This window comes from Microcaecilia unicolor, chromosome 8 (assembly GCF_901765095.1).
Source record: "Microcaecilia unicolor chromosome 8, aMicUni1.1, whole genome shotgun sequence".
In the NCBI taxonomy this organism is placed as follows: domain Eukaryota; kingdom Metazoa; phylum Chordata; class Amphibia; order Gymnophiona; family Siphonopidae; genus Microcaecilia; species Microcaecilia unicolor.
This window is the reverse complement of record NC_044038.1, coordinates 56248153-56273587: the sequence shown is the minus strand read 5'-3', so window position 1 is coordinate 56273587 and position 25435 is coordinate 56248153. Positions and strand designations below refer to the sequence as shown.

At 43.9% G+C, this 25435-nt stretch overlaps 1 protein-coding gene across 1 annotated transcript in view; it reads left to right on the top strand.

The window, feature by feature from the left end:
* The window catches only part of LOC115476518 (ankyrin repeat and fibronectin type-III domain-containing protein 1-like), a 1054756-nt gene that overhangs the window by 936653 nt on the left and 92668 nt on the right, over positions 1 to 25435 (top strand). The window contains exons 9-12 of the mRNA XM_030212932.1: positions 10130 to 10324; positions 10867 to 10980; positions 11368 to 11465; positions 24080 to 24170. Coding sequence (XP_030068792.1) covers positions 10130 to 10324; positions 10867 to 10980; positions 11368 to 11465; positions 24080 to 24170 — 498 coding nt within the window. The remainder of the gene's footprint in view (positions 1 to 10129; positions 10325 to 10866; positions 10981 to 11367; positions 11466 to 24079; positions 24171 to 25435) is intronic.

The following is a 25435-nucleotide window of genomic DNA, read 5'->3' as shown; positions in this document are numbered from 1 at the left end:
CTGTGGCCTGAACACGTGGCCACCTAATTCACTATGGCCTTATTTGACAGGAGTGGCATCTTTATGATTTTATTTGTTTCAACTGTCAAATGATTCATCTAAAACAGGTTGGAAAGTACAATGGCATGTTTCTCCTTACTCCATATGCAGATGCAGGGGATGGTGTCTGTGAAGTGTGTGTTAGTGGTTAGGTAGTGAATATGAACCATGTGTGTAGGAAAACAATGGAGGGGGGGAAATAAGGTAGGTATCTGTGTTGTGAGTGTAAGATTGTATCTATGACTGATCTGAGAGAGTTTGTATATTTGGAGGGAAAGGTTGTGTATTGGAGGGGGAGGGACCTGTATATATGAGGGAGTGGGATGAGGCTGTCCTCCGTATTTCAAAATAACAGGGCCCCTTTTTTTCTATAACAAATAAATTGCTAGGTGTACAATAATAAACTTAGCTCACAAATAAGCCTATGATAGAGCCATAAAATGATCATGCAACAAATATGTAGCATGATTAATATTCTTTGTAAACTTCACATAATAAAGGTACTTTAACGTACTTGCTTTGGCAGCACATATACTAAAGGTACATTGAAATGTGACACGAACAAATGAAAATGTTAATGTGGCACTAAGGATGTTAAGCTCAAAATCAATTCACATACAAAAGTTTGCTGAATTAAAGTTATTTTCACTGACAGTTTAAATGGCATCTTTTGAATGTCCCCTGTTTGCTGCAGTGCATGAATGGAGATGCTTACACCACTGCTTAATGTCATCAATGATACGTTGGTTGAAGTGCTCCCACTCTTCCAGGATATATAGCTGCAACCTCGGATTTTCCTCTTGTAGACCCATTCCTATAGAAGGGTAATCAATGAGGTTGAGGTCTAGGCTGTTTGGAGGCCCCAACGATGGAGGAATGATTGCAGGTGTTTCACATTTCAGTAAATTGACTTTCTCGAGTGTGTTGAGCTGGTGCCCTGAAGTATTCAGAGAATTGTCTGATATCTGGAAGAAGGTCTCTTGTCAGCAGGCTGTCATGGTAGTACTGGTGATTGATTTTCATGCCAGAGTTGATTAAATGGACATCAGTATGCTTAAGCATTGACATGCCGACTGAATGTAGACCAAGTTTATAACAGGCGACTGACTTCAATATTCTTTTTACCTACATCAACTGGGGCATAGACTCGATCACTTTGAGTATTGTGTGGTGCCACTGCAGTGAAGAGCTCCTCATCAGTAAACCAAATGAAATTTACCTTCTCAACGATTCAGTTAACAGATGCAAATAACGATACCAACTTGTCTTCCAATCTGTTTTTGCGTGGAGTGGGTTGTCCTCCTGACATGACAGCAGATCTTCAATTTGGTCAATTCATCAGTGGTGTATGTGGTTTGGAGTCGACTACTACTGGGGAAGCATTTGAAATTGTCAGTAATATTGATTTTGCAAATATGTTTCTTCAATCCAACAAGTGAGACAAATGAAATGTTATGCACTTATCATCTAGTGAAAGGCCCATGTTTACCAACTGAAATAATGATGGCAAGGATCATGGATTAGATATACTGCCTTTTGTAAGTACATGCAAAGCAGTTTTATTTATTATATGTAGGTACTTGCTGTGGCCCTACTGGGTTCACATCCTAAGTTTTGGTATCTTGGGCAATGGAGGGTTAAGTGACTTGCCCAGAGTCACAAGGGGCTGCAGTGGGAATTGAACCCAGCTCCCCAGGTCCTCAGCCCACTGTACTAACCATTTAGACTGTCGGTCCTGATAAAGTATGCTATGATTTGCAAAGAATATTTATCATTCTGTATATTTCTTGCATGATCATTTTACAACTCTATCATAGGCCTGTTTGTAAGCCAGGTTTTATCATTGTACACCTAGCTATTTGTTTTTATAGAGAAAAATAAAAGGGAGTCAGTCATAAAGAGAAAAAAAAACTTCCATGAATAGGATACACCAGGCAAAAAAACAGTAGAGGAGAAAAGGAAAGAACCTCTCGCAGATGGTGTCCAAAAATGCTTTATTTCAATAATCTTCAAGAACAACAAAGGAGACCTGACATGACTCGTGTTTCAGCCCTACTGGCCTGCATCAGGGCTCTACAAAATACAGAAAATACAACCTAATAAAGAACTGCAAGACAAAAAAGGCTAAAACATATGAAATTATATATACAATATAAAACATTAAAATCATATGTAATGGCAAATAATGTATAAAAGAGAAGAAAATAAAAGGGGTCTTATGTGAAACAGAGTATATGTGTGGGAGAGTGTGTGAATGCTCACTTTGAAAATAATCTAAGAAAAATATACCCACACACTTGCACCTCCTTTTTCTATCGGTACTTCTTGCAACTAAAATAATGTGCAAGGTTTTGAAAATACAAAAGCACATTGAATATGCTTGCACAAATCCCATTCTCGATGCCTCTACCAAATGGGAATACAAGTGCACATGTTGCACACAATTGCAGAAATGACTGAAAATTGCAATTTATATGCTTCTCTTTTTTATTGGGTTGCAAACCCCATTCATGATGATGATAGCTCAGGCCAGTGGAAATAGCATTAGAACATGAGACTGAAGTCATATCAGAACATACTGAGGTCCGTTTAGTGATATAATATGCATTAAAGTGATAGTGCACAGTAAAATTGCTAACACATGTTAAAATCCATGTTAAACTGCTAATACAGAATTGTATTTAAAAGCAGGGAAGGGGGCAGGACAGGAGTGAGGATGGAAGCCAAGGGACACCCCATGCTTAACACGCCTTACAGTAATGCATATCTACATTATCACAAGTTATTTACTGTGGAAATATAACTGCACCTTCAATGCTGTAGTTAATATTCTTCTACTGAATAGCTGCCATAGGGGTCCTTTTATTAAGGTGTGCTGAAAAATGCCCTGCGCAAGTGTAAGCGTGTGTTTTGGATGTGTGCAGATCCATTTTTCAGCGCACCTGTAAAAATGCCTTTTTTAAAATTTTGACCGAAAATGGACGTGCGGCAAAATGAAAATTGGTGTGTGTCCATTTTGGGTCTGAGACCTTACCAACGCCCATTGAATTAGCGGTAAGGTCTCGCGCGTTAACTGGGCGGTAATGGTCTACATGCGTCAAATGCCTTTTACTGCCTGGTAGCGCCGTGCACCAGAAAATAAAAGTTATTTTCTGGCACGCATAGCGGACACGCGTAAAAAATGAAATTACCGGCCAGGCGGTAGTCAGGCGGTAACTTGGAATTGGCACACATTGGGCGCATGTAGGCACTTAAGCGGCTTAGTAAAAGGGCCCCATAGTGTGGCAGCTGTATCTTTTCACATGCTGCCAAAAAGCAAGAAGGCAGCCAAACTGATGGAAGAAGAGCAGACCAGTATTAACAATGGTCCAAAATGTTTTAATTATCACAAAACCTTTTCGACCGATTTTAATTCTGGTCTGCTCTTTTTCTGCCAGTCTTTTCACATGCTGGCGATGCCCCTTCTTACTTTAAAACTTTACCAAATATGTTCTTCCATTAGCACACACTAAAAATCACCATTAACAAAGTGTTTTAGTAAACATCCTAATTTTGTGATCTAAAATTAACATTAGCAATGGGTAGGGTCCACTGGGATTAAGGGGTTTAGTAATTCAGGAGCCCTTCTGACACTACTGGTAAAGTCATCCGATATCCCTGATCATTGAGGTTTCTCCTTGAATGTAAGGGCTTATTCTTTTCCAGATTTGCTATCAAAAACATATTGATGACTTTTTAGTTGTTCTATCAAATGCTGCATGATTTCTGATATTTCTGTTATGATTAATCTAAGATTTTTCCCCTCAGTTTTCCAATGTCAATATTATAGCACCAGGCAGTAGGGATTGGTCCAAGAGTTTGTGTTGCTGTTATGGTATGACACAGGCCATGTGATCAAAAATACATTTCTAGAGGACAAAGTAATAGAAACTAAATATTTGGACTGTTACCTCAACATTATTAAAGGTTCCTTGAAACTTGAAAATGAGCATTTTTTTTAAATCTATGGTGTTATATATGGATGCACACTTTTAAAACAGGTGCTGGATTTTCAGCCAGTGTGGCAACCACATTTATTTAAACATATTTTCAGCATTGTTATCTGTAAAGGTAGCTTTACTGAATTTAGGGGCGGCCCAAGGCAATCTGCCACCCATGCCCGGTCTGGCATCTCCCCCCTTCCCTCCTCAACCTTCTTTCCTGTGTTTACCTTATTTTTTTTCTTTTCCAAAAGGCGGCAATGATTCCCATGGGCTGCCCTGCCGAGCTGCAGTCGGCATGAGCCTCTTCGCTCTTCTGCATCCTGTCTTTGAGCTAACAGAAATTTACGTCAAGAGGTGGGTCGCAGTAGGGAGAAGAGGCCGGTGCCGGTGGCAGGGCTTGCTGCCACTTCTGCCTTTTGGAAAAGAAAAAAAAAATAAGGTAAACATGGGGCAGAGGGTTGAGGAGAGAAGGGGAGAGTGCAGCTCCTGGAGAGTACTGCCTGAGGCCCCCGCCTCGGCCTAATGGTTGGGCCATTACTGACTGAATTCATGAATAGTACAGTCCCTCTGCCAGCACTATGGACTAGATTCAGTAAATGATGCTCAAATTTAGGTGCTGAAAAAAAATCCACGCAAAATGCAATTTTGTAAAGGATGGTCCGGGGCGGGGGTCACGTGATGCGGGTGAGCTGAACTGATGTCTCTAAGCTTGGCTTCGCTCCCATCATTTGAAAACCATTGATTTTAGCATATAACGCGCCCGGGACGAGCTCCCTTTTGACCCTATCTGTTATAATAAGGCACAACGAAGATGGCGGCGATAAATTCCAGCCTTTCTCAGGTAACCATGCCGGCTGAGGCAATTAAGGAACTGACACAGCAGATAATTGCGGTACTGGATGAAAAGCTTTTTAAGCTCCAGGCCTCAATGGATCACATTAAAGAAGTGCTGGAGGGCCAAGGCACAAGATTGCAGCAGGCCAAAGACCGTATCTCCCGTCAGGAGGATAGAGCTGAAACAGTGGACACGAGATTAGCAGCGCTAGAGGGGTAATGTAAGCAGCTTGCGCAGCAGGTCGATGACCAAGGGAATCGCAGCAGGCGCAACAATCTCAGGATTATCGGGCTGCCCGAATCGGTTAAAGACAAAGAGCTCTGGGAATTTGTGGAAAAGGGGCTACCGGGCCACTTGGAACTGCAGCTGCCAGAGAATGTGCTGCAGGCCGAGAGAGTGCACAGAGTTGGGGCCCTCTGCGAGGGAGAGCAGTGCCCGCGGCCCGTTCTGGCCTGGATCCTTAACTTCGCAGAGAAAGACAAAGTCCTTCAAGTGTTTTGAGGAAAGAAAACTGTGGAGTATCAGGGCCACAAGATATTGTTTTTTCAAGATTATTCTACTCAAGTGTATGATCAGAGAAAACAGTTGGGCCGGCACTGCAAGTGCCATTTCGATAAGGGGGTCCACTTTGCTGTACTCTACCCTGCTAAAGTTCGCCTTTTACACGATAACAAGACCCTTTACTTCTCTGACTCAAAAGAATTAGGTGTATTTATGGATAAGCTACCTTGAGGCAGTGAGGAGAGAGAGCTGAGATCAGTTGGTTGTCCTTTGTAACTTTCAGGTGTGCCATTTGTAAGAGGCTTTTTGGACTGGCCCGCGAGTGGGCTGAAGATTTGCCGGGCTTCTCAACTTTTGCTTATGTTGTGCATTTACAAACCCCTATTCATGCAGTAGAGCACTGATGTGTATAGTTGTCAATTGATTGATGTTTAGCAGGGGTGGTATTCGGGGGTAACAGTTCAGGGGAAGGGATGCGCTTCCCAGTCAGTGTTTCTTTGCTATTTGAATAGTGGCTGGAGAGCGACAGGAGGTGGGAGACGGGCAGGGTTAGTGGTGGGGAGAGGGAATGAATGGTGAGAAGGTGTGTAGGATATGTGTGTGGGTCATCTTTGTGATTGTGATGGGAGGAGCAGTCTGGGGGGTGGAGGTGGGATTTCAAGGGGTCCAGGTAGAGGGGGTAGTAGGGGGTGGGGAGTGGTAGGGTGGGGTTGCTTTGTCCAGAACTTCTTCAGGTGAGGGTTGTGGTTGGGCTGTGCATTAATGTCTTTCTTTTCGGGGGCGCTGTGCTGGTCCCATGCTTCTCTGATGATACTGGGTGTCCCATTGATGTTCAGTCCGTAGGGCCTCGAATATATTGGGAAGCGGCCAAGGCAGTGCTCTGGGGTAAGATTATAGCTTACATTGCTTCCATGCGCAAACGAAGGGACCTTAAGCTCTGCGAACTGGCAACTCTGCTGCAGAAGTCGAGAAATCTTTTCATTTTATCTCCCTCTGAGAAAACATGGCGTGATTTTATTGAAGCGAAAAAGCAGATGCAGGCATTGCTGGATGCCAGGGCCCTTTATAATGTCAAATTGTACAAACTCCGGTTGCATCAATGGGGCAACAAAACTGGAAAGTTGCTTGCTTCCTTGGTGAAACAGAGGTCGGCAAAGAGCTACATTGGCAAAATTAGACACCCATCTGGGGCCTTGTATAATCACACAGAAGCCATTCAGCATGAATTTGTACATTTTTATTCCTCACTATTTAGTAAGGGGACCTTCTCCGCTGAGCATTGTGAGGAGTTTTTCGCTCAATTAAGTCTGCCATCTTTGACGATGGATCAGTTGGAGTCATTAAATGCGCCGTTACAGGGGCAGGAGGTACAAAGAGTTATCAAACAATTGAAGCGGGCTAAGGCTCCGGGGCTGGATGGTCTGGGCACCGAGTTCTACAAGGTCTAACAGGACCTGCTGATCCCCTCATTTGTGTCTATGTGTGACAAACTGCGAGAGTCACAGGACATGGGTTCTTCTTTAAATCATGTTTTCATTACCGTTCTCCCCAAACCGGGGAAGGATGAAGAATTGGTAGGTTCCTACAGACCCATTTTGTTGCTTAATCAAGATGTTAAAATATTGGCGGCGGTGTTGGCATCTAGGTTGAATAAATTTCTCCCTCGGCTGGTTCATCCGGACCAAGTGGGTTTTGTCCCGGGAAGATTTGCTTTGGCTAATAACCTAAAAGTTAGTCGTGCCTTGCGCGAGGGAAGCTGGCAGAGGGGGGATGCAATCTTGGCTAGCCTGGATGCAGAAAAGGCCTTTGATAAAATGGTCTGGGAATATTTATTCTGGGTGATGCAGCGTTTTGGTATTCGGGGCGCTTTCTTAGATTGGGTACGGGCACTTTATAGTAACCCCACAGCTCAAATTATTATTAATGAAACTTTGACTGAAAAACTATCCTTGCAAGGGGGAACGAGGCAGGGGTGCCCACTATCCCCCTATTGTTTGTGCTTACGCTGGAGCCCCTGGCCACTAAGATTCGTCAGGACTCTGTCTTGATGGGGGTTTCAATTGGTGGGAAGGAATACCGTATAAACTTGTTTGCGGACGACATGCTTTTGATGCTGGACAACGCATCAGTCAGTCTACCACAAGTAATGAACATTATCCGAGATCTTGGGGCGTTCTTTGGCCTCAGTATAAATTTTGGGAAATCGGAGGTTTTGCCACTCTCCTGCGCATGCATTTGTACTGCTATGCCGAATTTTCCTTTGTTATGGGCGAATGTGGGTATAAAGTATTTAGGAGTTTACCTCAGTGCCAACCATTCATGGGTATACAAGAAAAAATGTGATAGACAAATTAGAAGCCATAAAGAGGCTCTGTTCCCGATGGGGGGACCTGCCAGTGAACTTTCTGGGTAGAGTCGCGCTGCTTAAGATGGTTGTTTTGCCTAAACTGCTGTACCCCTTACAGATGCTTCCACTTTGGGTACATAGAAGGGAAGATTGTGAGTTTCGTAGCATTGTTAGCTCTTTCATATGGCATGCAAAAAGAGCCAGAATTTTTTTTCTTAAGCTAACACATGATAGGGTACGAGGGGGGGTTTGGCTACCTGACCTGAGGGTATACAGTGTTGCGGCACTTGTCCGCTGGATTCACGAGCTGCAATTGGGGGCTAATTTTTTCACTTCTGTTGATTTTTGGAGTAGTTGGTGTGCGCACCTTATGATCCTTTTTAGTATTAGAGTCCTGGCGTTCTCGGGCCTTGGGAGGGTTGCAGGGAAATCTGTTCCTGGGGGCTTTGCGTAGGGCATGGATATGGTGGAGGAGTCATGGAGGAGTGGGGGGAGCGAGCCCTTTCCTTACCCTGACGGGTAACCCTGACTTCCCTGCAGAAGGCGCAGGCAACCTTCTCGCAATTGGACCAATTTTTTTTTTACAACTGCCATCTAAATAAAACAAGCTATCCCAATGGTATCAAGTGATCAGGGATACTAGGAAGGCCCCCTACTTGAGGACGCTGGCAGGGGTCTGGGGCACGGATTTTGGGGAAAACATACCAGATTCCCAGTTGGAAGCTGCGTTTGAGGACTTGCATAAAGTGACTCCCAGTGCAGCATTATAGGATATTCAGTACAAACTTTTACGTAGAGTTCACATCACCAGGCATAAAGGTAGGATTATGGGCTTATGGGATGAGGATACCTGTGTAAAGTGTGAGGCCGGACCGGGTACTTTCCTTCATTCTTTCATGGAATGTCCCACACTCTCTAATTTTTGGTTTAAAGTCTTAGGAGTTATTGACTCTATAGTACAATGCCCTTTTGGCTGGTCATGCAACATAGTGTTGCTGGGAAGCAGGACCCCGTTGACTGCAAAAGGTCTGGGAGAGGCGCAGAGTAAATTTATCCTGTTGGCCACTCTTGCTAAAAAGTTTATTTTACGATCTTAGGTCAATCCAATGCCTCCATCTTTAGCTGTGTGGCACAGCCTCATGCATGAGATGGCACAGTGGATAGCCTCCTCTCTCAAATTCTCTATGTTGCTACAACAGCGTTGCTATCAGGATATGTGGAGCAGATATGTTTCCTCATACCCAGTGGAGAAGGTAGAAGAGGAGTTGCCTATTTAATTGTGTATCTGGATGGGTAACAGGGGAGGGAGGAGAGATTCTTTTTCAAAAAACAAATGGGCTAAGGATGTGTTAATACTGTTTAGGTTAAAAGTTTTTAGTCTCTCCTTCATACTTCTTTTTTGAGAACTGTACAAGGTATGTTCCCCATTGTTATATGAATGTTTATTTTATAATTTTTGTGAACACGTGGGTAGTTGTTGTTAGCCAATCTTTGACTTAATAAAGATACTTAAAAAAAAAGGATGTTCCAGGCTGAGGGCCCTTTATAGATTAGCAAGCCCAACTTTGGGTGCGAGGACTTACGCCAGCTGAAGCTGGGTGAACATTGTGGCATGCAAGTTGGGCTCATAAGTTTGGTATTCTATAACACTGTGCCTAAATATTTGGAATGCCCTGATCCGCCCATACCCCTCCCATGGCCACACCCACGTTTGAATTGCACTCAACACTTTAGGCACCCAGCATTGTAGAATAGCAAGTAAGTAGATGCTTTCATAAATCCAAATTAGTGTCATTTAAGTGGTACCATAATTGGTTGTTAGCAACCAATCTACTAATTAGTTTACACATGCATCTAGGCTCCATGCCCAAATTTGGGCAACCTATATAGAATCCGAGGATATCTGTTCACTTTAGGCTGCTATTCAGTAGGTCTAGAGTAAACGTGTAAGTTCTGTGGAGAGTAGCTTATTATCGCCACTAATCAGTTTTTTGGTCTGCCCCTTACCTGGCCCCTTCTCATACTGGTAGTATCTGGACATTCAGTCAGATTTTGAGCCTAATATCATCCCTGTAAGTTTCTAGATAGTGATGTCATGTGTTCACTGGCTGCCATTGAATATATAACTTCTTTGAATAGTGTGTCCCAGTTTTGTAGGATTCCATGAACTTATATTATAAGACTCAAAGTCCGATTATTGTCTTTCTAACTCAGTTTCTTTTCTCTTGTAACCTCTTCTGTCCCCTTCTCTTTCTGATTTCATCCATTTCTCTCTGACTTCCTCACTCTTTCTGGCTTTATTTTCCTTCCTTTACACCCTGGCTCTGCTTCCTTTTTCTTTTTCCACCCTCTTTCTCTAAATCTGGTTTGGTTTCCCATGTTTCCATTTCTTTTTCTGGTTCCCTTGTAACCTCTTGTCTGCAGTTATGAGCCTGGAAAGTCGTTCTTTGCACCTGTCAACGCTAGTGCGTGAAGCTGAGCAGCGCGTCAATGACCTCACAGCACAGGTGGTGAATGAGGCATTGAATGCTGACTGCTCAGAAAAAGAGAAGCAGTTGAAAGCCTGGGAGTGGCGGTACCGGCTTTACAAGCGCATGAAAGCAGGATTTGAGCACTCGCGTAAGTTTCTATTGCCATGGCCTGCAAGAAGAAAGCAAAACCAGAGGAAGAGTGGGGTTTATACCTGATTGTCAGGACAGTTTTTGCACAGGTTTATAATTAAATTTTGGAATATAACTGCAGAGTGCTAGGGATTATATTAGTGTTCCAGTGAGGCTATGTCACACTGTTGGGATTTAAGAAATCTGCACTTCACAGTGATGAGTTTTAAGGATCAAAGAGGTTTCTGCATAGAACCTCAGTCTGCTGTTTGTTTCTCTGTAATCCAAATTAAAAAAATGGCTGAGACAACGGTGTGACTTGGCAGCCAAGATAAATTAAGAAGTGCACTTTTGGAAGCTGTAGTAATAACCTGAAGCCCACCCCAAAGGAATTGCTTGACTTGGTTACTGCTGAGGCAGAGTGCTTTATACTCATAAAATATTAAAGGTATACATAGAAGTGTGACAGCTCCCATGTTCAATTTTTGTCCATCCTATACTTCTACATGTGATTCTGTGATGACCTTTTGTGCTGGCTTTCAATTTCTTTTCCTTTCCTAGGTGTACCAGATGCCCCCACTAATGTGCATCTATCGGTGGCCAGTAGTTCTAGCTTGCAGGTCACGTTCCAGGAGCCACTGAGCATCAACTCTGCCGTGGTCACTAAATATAAAGGTAAAGAGGCAATCCAGCACATAGGATGTACCGTCTTATTGCATCTACAAACCACATCAAAGTCTTTTCAGGAATGATGGCCTAGAAATATAAGCGGAAGTGGAAACTAGTGTTAATCTAGCCAAATGTCCTGCACAGGGACCTGAATCAAATCTCTCTAAAACTGTAGTTTCCAACAAAACAGCCAACTAGTGGAAATGGTAGAAGCAAAAACTGCATCCAAACTTAAAAAGGCCTGAGATTGGTACAGAGGAACTTGAGTTACAGGGAAGCTAGAGTTCAAGTAGAGTCTACAGAATTACAACAAAAGAGGAACAGGTAAACTAGAAATGACTTATGGTATTTATCTGATATCATGTTCTGTGTTTCTGGGTCTTTTATTTGCAGTGGAATGGAGCTGTTCTCCCATGTTCTCCCCAAATGTGGGACAAGTAGTGATTGAGAAACTGAAGAATCTGCAGTTCACAATTCGGGGTCTAGTTTCGGTGAGTGCGGCAGGCATGCATGAGTAATGATGGGAGGCATTAAGAAGAGTGTGTTCTTGATAACTACTCCTCTGCAGCCATGTGCCTTCCCCAGTCTGGAACATGATTTGATCTGTGCCACAGAAGTTATTAAAAGCCCCTCCAAGCTTCCTCTCCACCCCCTTGGGATCCTTTCTCTCACCACAAATACTGCTACCCTAATACTGGGCATCCAAAATGCTGTGGTAGGACTGATCAAAGCCACTCCTACTCCACCATTTCCATTGGTCGGCACCATTTTGAAGTAAGGCACCAGGGAGCAGGAGTGATGGGAGGTTGCTCATGTCCTTTTTCGGCGCATAGAAGTTAGGTAAATTTATGGAAGAGGCATCCCAAGGGAGTTAGGAGGGGATAGAGAGGATGCTCCAGGGTGCTTTGCTTTTTAAGTATTTTACAGTGTGAATTTAATTGCAGTGACCAGTTTTTGTGCATGCTGTCAGTAAGGCGTACTCTTTTGCACATCCTCTCTGCCCCAGGCACTCACTCTCTCCTTTATCTTGCTGCACCTTGTATGTCTAGCCCTGTCTTTGGCCATTTTCAAATCCAGGCTAAAAGCCCACCTCTGTAATGCTGCTTTTGACTCCTAACCACTACTCACTTGCCTGTATCCTTTTATCCCCACCTCTTTAATTCCCTTACCTCTTAGTTGTTCTGTCTGTTTGTCTGTCCTATTTAGATTGTGAGCTCTTTGAGCAGGGACTGTCTTTTCATGTATGGTGTACAGCGCTGCGTATGCCTTGTAGTGCTATAGAAGTGATAAGTAGTAGTAGTAGTACTTGGCACTGTCCCTTCCATCTCCTCCAGGCACACTCTATCTCTTTTCTCCCATCCCAGGCACACACTCTTTCACTTCCTCTCTTCCCCTCCCCCTGGCACGCTCTCTTTTTACCTTTCTCTCCCCCTTTTTCTCTGCTACCATGGTATTACAGTTGTCTAGCCCCCATAACTTATTGGCTCTTGTGGCCCCCTGGCATATCTCCTTGAGAAACACTGCAGCTCTCATGGAGCTCTTCAGCTCCAGATGGGATAAGTCTCCACAAATCTGTTCCAGGATGGTTGTGTACCCCATGCTTTGGCTGTCTACTGATAATAAACAAATCCAGGACGTCATGCACACCTGTTGAGCGCTGGTGCAGATACCCGGTTTGAAAATTTCCCCCAATAAGATAATAAGGATTAATCTTCGCTTAGATGTGTTTACCTATTGGGCTGGTTCAGTAAATGGTGTTGAAAATAGGCGCCGGGAAAAATTTGCACACAGCACTATTCTGTGAATGGCACAAATTTGGGAATGTGCTCACAATTTAATTGAATAATGAGCCAATTAGCACTGATAATTGGGTGCTAATAATTACCAGCACTAATTGACATTAATTGAAATTTATATGTGTATTTGTAGTCGCAGGTATCTGTGCGTAAATTTTACACATGGCTCCAAAAAGGGAGTGCGGCTATGGGAGGCTCATGGGTGGATCAGAACTCTTCCTACAATTTATGCGTGCTGTTATAGAATAAGGGGGATCCACACCTAATTTAGAAATGAGGATTTACACTAGGGTTTATTTGGTGTAAATCCTCACACAATTCACCGGTAGGATTCTCAAGAGCCGAGCATTGCTTTTCTTTGGATTGTAAAGTACAGGGTTGATATTCCGAGGTTTGTCCAGCTAACTTTTGGAGCTACTCTTTAACGCATGTTAACCATGTACGCACCTACAATATCCCTGGAGGAACCTACACGGTTAGCGTGTGCTAAAAACGCTAACGCACCTTAGTACAGGGCCAAAAATCTGAATTTCCTCAGGCATATCACAAAATCTGAATTTCCTGCCCCTCTCATCAGATAAATTTTATGTGAGTAAAACTGTGTGCACAAACTTTATCTGTATAAAAAGAGCCTGGGCTGGAGGCATTCTCTGAGTGTCATTAATCTTTATGCAGTCAGTGCTGAGAGACTGTCCTAAACATATCAGATAAATTTACCCAATTCAGACTCCAAAATTTTAATTAGGTGTCACTATTTAATTTATATAGCAATGGCTCCAGCTGTGCTCGAATGCACATCATCTTGAGCTGCTAATGAAATATGAACTAAAGTGTAAATAAAATGTAGCACTTATGTTAAAACCATAGCATAAAGGAAATTTACTATATGTTGCCCTGATTCCTTGGGGGCTGTGTAATCTGTGTGTACAGTGAAAAGATTCACATGATCATGAATGGAAAACGAAGAGGTTATGATAACCTGGGAGAGCCCCATCCCAACAGATAAAAAGTTGGATGCAAGAAAACCAGACATAATGGTAAAAGAGAAAAAAAAACCACAAGAACATTATTAATCATAGAGGTGTCAATCCCAAGCTATTAATCTGTGAATCACTTTGACAGAGAGAAGATCCTCTGGTACCAAGAAATGCAGTCTGGGACCAAGAAAGTGTGGCAGAAAGATACAGAAATATTTCCCATCATTTTGGATGCCACAGGCTTGATTAAAAAAAGGAATTCTCTAGCACACTTGGATAAATTGTTACATCTTACGAACTCCAGAGAGAAACTCTGTTTGGCATAATACAAATACTATGGTGAGCATTAGCAGTTAATTTGAGAGCCTGAGATCTTATTCCACATATCCTGGCTTACGAGTGAGGTTCATTCCTGTCACGCTATGTGCAAAACTAACCCATTTGGAGAAATTGCCCTGAGTGACAAACAAGGAGGTTATGATAACCTGTGATAGCCCCATCCTCACCAATAAAAAGCTGGATGCAAGATAACCAGACACAGTGGTAAAAGAGAAAAACACCAGAATGGCATTAATCATAGAGGGGTCAGCCCCAAGCCATTCCTCCACGAATCATGTGGAGAGAGAGAAGATCCTCAAGTACCAAGAAGTGCAGAAAGATCCAGAAATATTTCCCATCATTTTGGTTGCCACAGGCTTGATCAAAACGAATGTCCAAGCACGCCTGGATAGGTTGCCAATGCACGTTACAAACTCCAGAGGAAAGCTCACTTTGGCATGATGCAAATTCTACAGCAAGCATTCAGTCAATTTGAGAGACTGAGACCATACTCCACCTACCCTGACTTAGGAGTGAGGCTTATACCTGTCATAGTATGCATAAAATTAACCCATTTGGAGAAATTGCCCTCAAAAATGTTTCATATAGCATCAGTATATTATTGGTTATGCTTATGTAATCAGCAGTAATTACCTGACAATATGAAAGGGACTGAAATGTATTTTCTTTTGCTATTAACTCTAAAGTAAGAGATCCAAATGGACAGTGATCCAGGTCTTCTCTTGAATTATCGTTTGAACACCATCTGCAGTGCTGAATGCTGAAAAGTAGGCTGTCTGTGGACATCTCTGGTTGGCTCCATATTAAACTAAAGATTTTCTGATGGAGCCCATGAATTGTCTTCAAATTCTGCAACTTGATAACAGTCTGGAGCTCATTCCTTGGATACTTACTGTATCACAGACTATCACTATTCACTGCCTATGTATGAGCTTCATGCTTATGGTTAAGCTGGCAGTTTGGAATTTTCTGAAACTCCTTGGGACTGGGCTATCATGATGAAGTAAGTCCATATGAAAATAAATTATTTCTCACTTTCTCCATCTGATTTCCTAAGTTAGACCTTCCCTTCCTCCTTTCCTAGCACCACTGCAACAGAAGTTCCTATAACTCTGCGTGCATCATCATCTCAGTGACCCCACAATTCTGTTTCTTCAGGGGGTCTCTCTGTCTCGTCTTAGAGGCTCCACGAGCATGAGATAAGACATGATGGAGTAACAGCTGTGGGTGAGACAGGACAGCAGACTCTTGGAGAAATAGATGAAGCAAACAACCTGTATCAAACAGATTAGAAAAAGAACAATAAGGCATTATAGCCCACAGACATCAAATCCCCCTATTCGTTTTCATGTTTCCCACCCCTCCCCACTTTAGAAATTGAAAGTGTTGATGGCCATCGACCCCTGCATCTTATTCCTTGTGCACATGCGCTTAGATGCTTTCATTGTGTCTTTAATGAAATCTTCACAACTTAAGAGGAAACCCTGTGCTGACAAGATGTTTCTAAGTGAGCCTGGGATAGTGAAAAAGGGGAAGCAAGTTCCATCACTGACAATCTGATTTATTTTTTCCCCCTCTCAAATACATACCCCTCACACTGCTTTTTTCTCCCCATGTTCCTCTCCCTTTTGCAATAAATCAGGAGTTGCCCCTCTGCCACCTGCAAAGATCAAACCCTCTAACCAGCTCCATAGCTAATTGGAGACCAGGAGCTGTGACTCCACTCAGTCCTCATTTCCATCTCCCAGGGCTCAACCTGAAAACTAACAAGGTCAGGGCTGGTTGGGGGTGGTTCACCCTGCTGTTTTATCTCTCTGAGAACTGAGGGGCAGCACTGCTTGACAGCTGTCTTCCCCTCCCTCCTCTCCTCCTCCACCCGCCCCCTTTCCCTTCCCACCAAGCCTTCCATTGTGCCCCTGATTGCTTCAAAAAGTGCATGCATTGATTGATAAAATAACAGGCAGAGTAAGTACAAGGCTCCAGCAGTTCAAGACATGGCCACACCTTTCTCAGTGGTCCCTTGCTGGAGAGCATCATTTATCTACCTGCAAAGTGTGCCCATACATAGTTTTTCTCCCTCCATGGCTTCTTAAGGTGGTAGTGTTAGTGCCAATATTTATTTGTTTATTTATTTGCTGCATTTGTATCCCACATTTTCCCACCTATTTGCAGGCTCTGTGTGGCTTACATTATGTTGCAATGGCAATCACATTAACGAAATAAGAATTTCAGAATATTAATACTACTACTACTTAACATTTCTAAAGCGCTACTAGGGTTACGCAGCGCTGTACAATTTAACATAGAAGGACAGTCCCTGCTCAAAGAGCTTATAATCTAAAGGACACGTGAACAGTCAGTCTGATAGGGGCAGTCAAATTGGAGCAGTCTGGATTTCCTGAAAGGTAAAAGTTAGGTGCCGAACGCAGCATTGAAGAGGTGGGCTTTAAGCAAAGACTTGAAGATGGGCAGGGAGGGGGCTTGGCGTAAGGGCTCGGGAAGGCTGTTCCAAGCATAGGTTGAGGCGAATTTCAGAATATTGTTACAGATAAGGTGCATAAGTGATTAATTTGTCAGATTGTGCTTGGTTATAATAATGATATCACTCATGTTAAAGTACACAGTTTGAGGAGTTTAGCAGATGGAGTGTAAGGGAATATGATTGGTATAAAGACTGGAAACAAAATTGTAACTTTTAAATGCACAATGTGAGTGTTTCAGATTTTCCTAGGCTTCTGTAAATGTAAAATTGAACAATGAACTGTGGGAGAAAACATTACCATAAGCTCTGTGTGAATGAAGCGAATGCACGCTAATGAAATTCAAGAAGTATCCTTCAAAAAAATTAATTATATAAAGGAAGAATAAAAATATTTAATAAGAAAGTGTCAATTAAAAAAATGATCATGGGGGAGAATCACGTGGTGCGATGAGCTGAGCAGCGGTGTCTTGCTACAGCTCGAGAGCCCTTGCTCCGTAATTGAGAAATTACTGCATGATTAGCGTCTGAAACTTGCAATACCGGATTCAGTATCACTGTATGGACAAATATCTTAATAAATCCCTAGTTGGAATGGCGTTACGAACGGGGAAAAAGGAGAAAGAGAAGACCAAATTGCTTACCCCCGATTCCAAGATGGCAGTGGACCCGTTGCAGGCGGATCAAATATTTTCAACGTCGCAACTTGAACAGATCACTCTTGCAGTTGCAAAAGCCTGGCAGCCAAAGTGGGACGCTCTGGACCAAAAGTTGGATGCCATTCATACAAAATTAGAGGGATTGGAGACCCGCACGGAGGACCTCGAGACCAGGGTCTCAGCCCTTGAAGATGACTCTCAGGGCTATAATGCGGACCTTCACGACGTCAAACAACAACTTCAGAAGCATATGGAAAAACTTGAAGACCTCAAAAATCGTTCCTGAAGGAACAACGTTCAGATTGTGGGCCTTTTAGAGAATATCCCAGATAGGAACCTGTCGGAGTGGCTTACAACTTGGCTAACTAAGGAGCTGGCACTGTCAGACGCTTTAGGGCCCCTAGTAATTGAACGAGCGCACCGTGTGGGATGCCTCAGAGAAAATCAAGGAAGACCACGGGTGATTGTAATGTGCCTGCTGAACTACCGCCATAAAATGGAAATACTAAACGGATTTAAAATTCGCAGAGGGGAACTACAACATGACGGGCGACAAGTGTTAATGTTTCAAGATTACTCAGCGGGGGTTCAGGAGCAGCGACGGAAATACCATTCCTTGTGCGCCACATTGGTTCAGAAAGAAATCTGCTTTATTCTTCAATACCCTGCATTACTGAAAATTTTAACTCAAGGGCAATGGCGTGTATTTAAGTCCCCTGAGGAAGCGAAAGCTGCTCTACGGGAACAAGGCATCCTAGAAGGAGACTGAGGACACTGTCGCTAGTAGCTGGGGACTGGTGGAAAAAGTATTATAGATGCAGTATAACGGGGTGGAGGGCTCTCTGCAAATCAGGTGATCCCTTGCCAATTTCGGGTTTTGGCCTGGGAAGTTGGCTGAAGAGTTGGTAATGAGGGGGGGGGGGAAGAGGGGGGAGGGGGGAATAGGAATTTGGATAATACACAATATGGGACTAGGAGGGTACCGAAAGGTCAGATATGCTCCCAAGCGGGGATGATTGGATTTGTATTTGACCTATAGGGCAAAAAGGAGGGTTAATATGCGGCAGCGACTCCGGAGCTGGGGGGACCCTGTAACATCCCAGAGGCGGAGTAGTATGGTATTGACAGAGGGCAATCTCATCGAGGACAGAATGGTCTGGAAAGATTACTACTAGGTTAATATCGTGGAATGTAGGTGGCATTAGTTCCCCGGTTAAAAGGGCTAAGATCCTTACAGCATTAAAAAGGCATAAAGCTGATATAGCGTGTTTACAAGAAACACGCCTCACAGACAAAAAGCACTCTAAATTGCAAAAATTGTGGGTTAGTGAGGTATTCGCGGCCTCTCCTCAGAGTAGGAAAGGGGGTGTGGCTGTCTTATTCAGGAAGGGGCTCCCATATAAAACAACTGGATAAAGGGGTCAAAGGAGATTACATCTTATTACGAGTGTGGCTATCAGGGAGAGAATTTATGCCACTGGTCCTCTATGGGCCTAATAATTATGATGCTACATTCTTTAAATCATTAGCTGGGAAGTGCCTGCAGAGCGGGGGTGGAGATTTGATAGTAGCGGGAGATTTTAATGCAGTGATTGACCCTCGCCAGGATTGTTCTAACACACTGGCCTCCCACTACTGGGTGACACGAGCTAGAGAGTTCCAAGTGTTTAATCGGACCCTTGACCTGGTGGACCCGTGAAGGATACATCATCCCGGAGACAAGGATTATACACATAGATCAAGGGCCCATGGCACATTTGCCCGGATTGACTATATCATGTTGGCCCGCTCCCTATTCCATTCAGTAGAAACAGCAACCATTGGACCCGAAGAAATAACAGACCACGTGTTCGTGTGGGTAAACCTCAAACTTATGGCAGATGACAGGGAGGGGGGGAGAGGGTGGAGATACCCTGAACATTTGTACCAAGACCCGCACTTGCGGACACACGTACAAGGGAGCTGGGCCCAATATATAGAACATAATCAAATACACCTTGACTCCCAACCAGAACTGTTTTGGTCAGCTTCCAAGGCAGTGCTGCGAGGTGCCATCATAGCATACTGTCATATTAAAAATAAAAAGAAGGCAATAGGCATTTTAAGGTTAGAACGACAGCTGCAAAGGGCTAAAAGAACACATCTGCATCACCCCACGACTGCTACTCTAGAAATCCTAAAACCTACTCAGGTGGCATTAAACAGTTTATTGCATGAAAAATAACTTAAATCAGCCCTGTTTTACAAATACGAACTACAGAGGTTTGGTAATTGGCGGGCAGAATGTTAGGATGCTTAATTAAAAATACAGGAATCCGGAGGACTGTAACTTCATTAAAAGACTCTAAGGGGAACCTTCTCACTGATAATAAGAAGATAGGACGGGCATTCACAGAATATTTCACAACTTTATACCAGGCGGGGTCACCCCCCACTGAACAGGCAATGCGAAATTCTTTACAACAGATAGGCCTCCCCAAATTATCAGGAGAACAACTAGAGAACTTAAATAAACCTTTAACAATGCAAGAGCTACAGCGGGTGATTAAAACGTTAAAATTGTGGTCAGCGCCAGGCCCGGATGGGTTATCCGGGGAGTATTATAAAATCCTACCAGGGAAGGCTCTAGCAGCGTTGCTGGAATACCATCGGGAAGTAGTTGACAAGAGAGGCTTCCCGAGATATGCTAACTCAGCACTGATAACATTAATACCCAAGCCAGAGAAGCCTCATGACAAAATGGAATCTTATAGGCCGATATCTTTGCTTAATGTTGACACGAAAATACTGGCAAAGATGATGGCGGAACGACTGGCGCAGTGCCTACCATCTCTGATTGGGGCGGAGCAGGTGGGGTTTGTGCGAGGTCGACAGTCAGTCCAAAATGTTAGAAAAACCCTGTTGGCCCTAGCAGCTAGTCAGCAAGCAGAGAAGCCCACTTTGATCCTGAGTTTGGACGCCGAAAAGACCTTTGACCAGGTCAGGTGGGACTTCATGTTTTAAACATTGACAATGATGGGCATAGAGGGCTGGTTTATGCATGCAGTACGGGCACCGTACTGCCAGCCCCGGGCAGGGGTGTTAATAAACGGTGTTAAAGAACCAGAGTTTCAGATATATCGAGGTACAAGGCAGGGCTGTCCTCTGTCGCCATTGCTATTTTTGCTATCTCTGGAACCATTGATAAGGAAAGTCTCCTCAGCTCCTGATCTCCAGGGGGTTACTTTGGCAGGTCAGGAAATCAGAATCTTAGCTTATGCAGACGACTTACTAGTAATATTAAGAGAGCCCTCTAAAACCCTGGGAAAGTTAATAAAGATAATAGAACAATATGGGAGTTATTCTGGCTTTTGCTTAAATTTGCATAAATCAGTAGCACTGCCGGTATCCCCAGAGGTGCGTACGGGGTGGCCTGGGACATTCCCCCTACAGTGGGCACAGACTTCTTTGAAATATTTGGGAGTGACTATCCCCATGAACTTGTCCACACTTTATGATCAGAATGTGCAGCGATTGATGCAGGACACGGGCAAACAGTTACAAGCTTAGGGACCTTTACCACTTTCCCTGATGGGGAGGATTGCTTTGTTCAACATGGTTATTGCTCCTAGGTGGCTATACACATTCCAAATTCTCCCACTTTTTTAAAAAAAGGCCGATGAGTGAAAGCTGACAAAAATAGTGCAAACATTTCTATGGAAAGGAAGAAAACCACGCCTCCCATTCTCCACTGTGTGTGTCCCGACAGAATATGGAGGGTTGGGGTTGTTAAACGGAACTCAAGACTACACGAACACCTCAATGGAGACGCAACTATATCCTGAAATGCACTTCAGTAGCTACCTACATACAAAGGGGCCCCCGCCGCCATATATCCTGCAGAGAACATGAATAATGGGGTCAGCGAAAGCAGTGTGGAAATGGATTTGCAAGCTCCACAGGTTCTCGGCTAGAGTCACCCCGTACCTGTCAATATGTGGAAACCCTGCTTTTAAACCTGGGCTTCTCTACCCAGCATTTCATCGCTGGAAGCGGAATGGGATGGTGTACCTATCACAAGTAATCACACTAGAGGGAAGGATAAAACCCTTTCAAGAGTTACAGACTGAGTTTGCAATGCTTCCTTCGGATAAGTTTCATTACCTCCAGTTACGACACTATGTACAATCCTTGCCATGGGAAGACCTGGCTGAAGATGTTCAAGAGGAGCTGGCCTCAGCTTACTCTTTGACAGCGCAATAGAGGGTGCCACTCAAGTTTCACCACAGGCACATTCGAGATACTGCTGAGGAACTGGACTATGCAAAATTACTGAACATGTGGCAGCAAGACATACCAATGAACCTTACTCTATCTCAGTTTAAAACACATGTTCTTACAATGCGTAAGCAGACAGCCATGGTCTCGCACTGGGAGACACAATATAAAGTGGCACTCTGGCTGTATATTTCCCCCAGAAGGGCCTTCCATATGGGGCTCTCTCCTTGGGGGGAATGCCCCAAGTGTGGGGAGCCTGGGGCCACCCTGGGACATATGTTCTGGGCATGTAGGGGCATAGTTCAATACTGGAAGGATATAACACAGTATGTTTCAAAAATCTGGAAGTCAGGGTGGAAATATGACCCGGGACTGTTACTGGGACACTCGATACTTGTCCAACCCCATCCCAGCGGGATTTACAACTTTGTAAATAAGTCTATCATAGTTGCTAAGCAGGTGATCCTGTCTGAGTGGCTCTCCCAACACTACCCCACATGCTCCCGATGGAGGGCCTGCATGATTACACTTTTGCGGGTCGAAAGGATGGGAGTCGCAGATTTCAAATCCAGAATTGGATTACAATTTCAGAACACTTGGAGCCCGTTCCTTAATACGCTGTCCCCGATTGCTAGGAGCAAACTGTTTTAATGGTACCTATATGGCTAGACTAAGAAGGACTGGGGGAGGGGGGAAGGTTGGAGGGGGAAAGTGGGGGGGAGGTTTTCTGGGGGGAGGGGGATGGGGGGAGGGAGAAGGGTTGGGGGGATATTAATAGAAACAAGTTATGGTTATCATGTTTCTGTATTTACAGTATTCTCTTTACTCAATAAAAAAGATTGAACATAAAAAAATGATCATTAAGGGGCCCTTTTATTAAAGTGTGCTAAGCCCTAATGTGGGCTTAGTGTGTGAGAAAAGGCTAGCCACAAAACACGGGACTTATTTTTGACAGGGGACATGCCGTTGGAAGTGTCTGTATTAACCAGTTAATGTAGGAGCACTTAGAGGGGCATAATCGAACGCGAACACCCATCTCCATGGGCATCTATGTCTGAGAACGGGTACGTGAAGGGGCGGGACAGACCGTATTTTCGAAAAAAATGGGCGCCCATCTTTTTTTTCGATAATACGGTTTGTGCCCGGCAAATGCATTGGAGTTGTGCGGATTTGAGCTGGGCGGTTTCGTTTTTCAGCGATAATGGAAACCGAAGGCGCCCAGCTCAAAAACGAACAAATCCAAGGCATTTGGTCATGGGAGGGGCCAGGATTCGTAGTGCACTGGTCCCCCTCACATGCCAGGACACCAACCAGGCACCCTAGGGGGCACTTGTAACAATTAAAAAAAAAAGTCAAATACCTCCCAAGTCCATAGCTCTCTTCCTTTGGGTGCTGAGCCCCTCAAATCCCCCCTAAAACCCACTGCCCACAACTCTACACCATTATCATAGCCCTTATGGCTGAAGGGGGGCACCTACATGTGGATACAGTGGGTTTTGGGCCTGGTTTGGCGGGCTCCCATTTACCACTACAAGTGTAATAGGTAGGGGGGGATGGACCTTGGCCCACCTGCCTGAAGTCCACTGCACCCACTAACAACTGCTCCAGGGACCTGCATACTGCTGTGATGGAGCTGGGTATGGCATTTGAGGCCGGCATACAGGCTGGAAAACAAAGTTGTTAAAGTTGGGGGTTTTTTGGTGGGAGGGAGTTACTGACCACTGGAGGAGTCAGGGGTGGTCATCCCTGATTTCCTCTGATGGTCATCTGGTAGGGCACTTTTTGGGACTTGTTCATGAAAAAAAAGGGTCCAAAAAAAGTGACCTAAATTCATGCTAAAAACACCTTTCTTTTTTCGATTATCGGCCGAAGGCGCCCATCTCTCCTCGGCCGATAAACACACCCCAGTCCCGCCTTCACCACTCCTCCGACATGCCCCCATCAACTTTGTTCGTTCCCGCGACGGAGTGCAGTTGAAGATGCCCAAAATCAGCTTTCGATTATACCGATTTGAGTGCCTTTGCGAGGTGGGCGCTTATCTCCCAATTTGGGTCGAAATCTGGGCGCCCATCACTTTCGAAAATAAGGCTGTTAGTGTCTCCTAAATAGAAGGCACTACTTCCTCCTGTGCTAATATTTTTGCAGGTCTCTTGAGCTAATGGAAAAATTAGCACAGGACCTGCCACAAAAACCTATTTAACAGCAGCATTAAAAATAGGCTTAGCTTTCAAGAAAGCCACGCATTAAAATTTCTCTCAGCCCATTTTTTTAACACATGTTAGTAAAAGGGGCCCTAAATTTATAAATTCATATTTATTTCTTAGGATTTATTAACCACCTTCATGAAGTCAGTACATTTTTTCTGCACGAAGTTACAAAGCGTGTGTGTTCCCTTTCTGACCCGTGTACACACACTCACATGTGCAGAGCTTAGAAGGAACATTGCTGAGGATGACGTTTTTTTTTAGAAGAATTGTTGTATATTACCTCATTTCCAGTAGATCTGTACTCTATCTATGTTTTAGCTTAAAGTTAATCATGTGAAAAGAAATCTAGATTGACTGTTGTGCCCCTTATTTCTACCCATCCTTGCTCCAGGGTACAGCATACTACGCTCGAGTTTCAGCATATAATATGAAGGGCTGGGGACCCCCACAAGTGTCTGTGCCGGTATTTGCTATTCCATCAAGTAAGTAAGCACATTTTTAGAAATAGTAGGTGTCACTTTAAAAAAAAAAAAGTTTCAGCTTCTCTGGAGCATTCACTGTTTCAGAAGTACATGCTGCAAACAGCAATAATACTGTATTGAGTATAATTTTTGCTATTAAATCATCATTTTTGAAAAACTTTGATGTTCTCCACTCTCTCCTAGTCTTCTGGAAACACTCCTTTGGAAACTATTCTGTACACTATCTTACATGTAAAGTAGTACGATTGCTATGTAGGAATTAAGCTGGTTTAAACTGTGGATGATATCATAGTAACATAGTAGATGATGGCAGAAAAAGACCTGCACGGTCCATCTAGTCTGCCCAACAAGATAAACTCATATGTGCTACTTCTTGTGTATACCTTACCTTGATTTGTATCTGCCATTTTCAGGACACAGACCGTAGAAGTCTTGCCCAGAACTAGCCCCACCACCCAAACACCAGCCCCGCCTCCCAATCTCGGCTAAGCTTCTGAGGATCCATTCCTTCTGCTCAGGATTCCTTTATGTTTATCCCAGGCATGCTTGAATTCCGCTACCGTTTTCATCTCCACCACCTCCCGCGGGAGGGCATATCAAGTATCTACCACTCTCTCCGTGAAAAAATACTTCCTGACATTTTTCTTGAGTCTGCCCCCCTTCACTCTCATATCATGTCCTCTCGTTCTACTGCCCTCCCATCTCCAGAAAAGGTTAGTTTGCGGATTAATACCTTTCAAATATTTGAATGTCTGTATCATATCACCCCTGTTTCTCCTTTCCTCCAGGGTACACATGTTCAGGTCCGCAAGTCTCTCCTCATACGTCTTGTAACGCAAATCCCATACCATTCTCGTAGCTTTTCTTTGCACCACTTCCATTTTTTTTACTTCCTTAGCAAGGTGTGGCCTCCAGAACTGAACACAATACTCCAGGTGGGGCCTCACTAACGACTTATACAGGGACATCAACACCTCTTTTCTTCTGCTGGTCACACCTCTCTCTATACAGCCTAGCAACCTTCTGGCTACGGCCACCGCCTTGTCACACTGTTTCGTCGCCTTCAGATCCTCAGATACTATCACCCCAAGATCCCTCTCCCCGTCCGTAACTATCAGACTCTCCCCGCCTAACACATACATCTCCCGAGGATTTCTATTCCCTAAGTACATCACTTTGCATTTCTTCGCATTGAATTTTAATTGCCAAACCTTAGACCATTCTTCTAGCTTCCTCAGAGCCTTTTTCATGTTTTCCACTCCCTC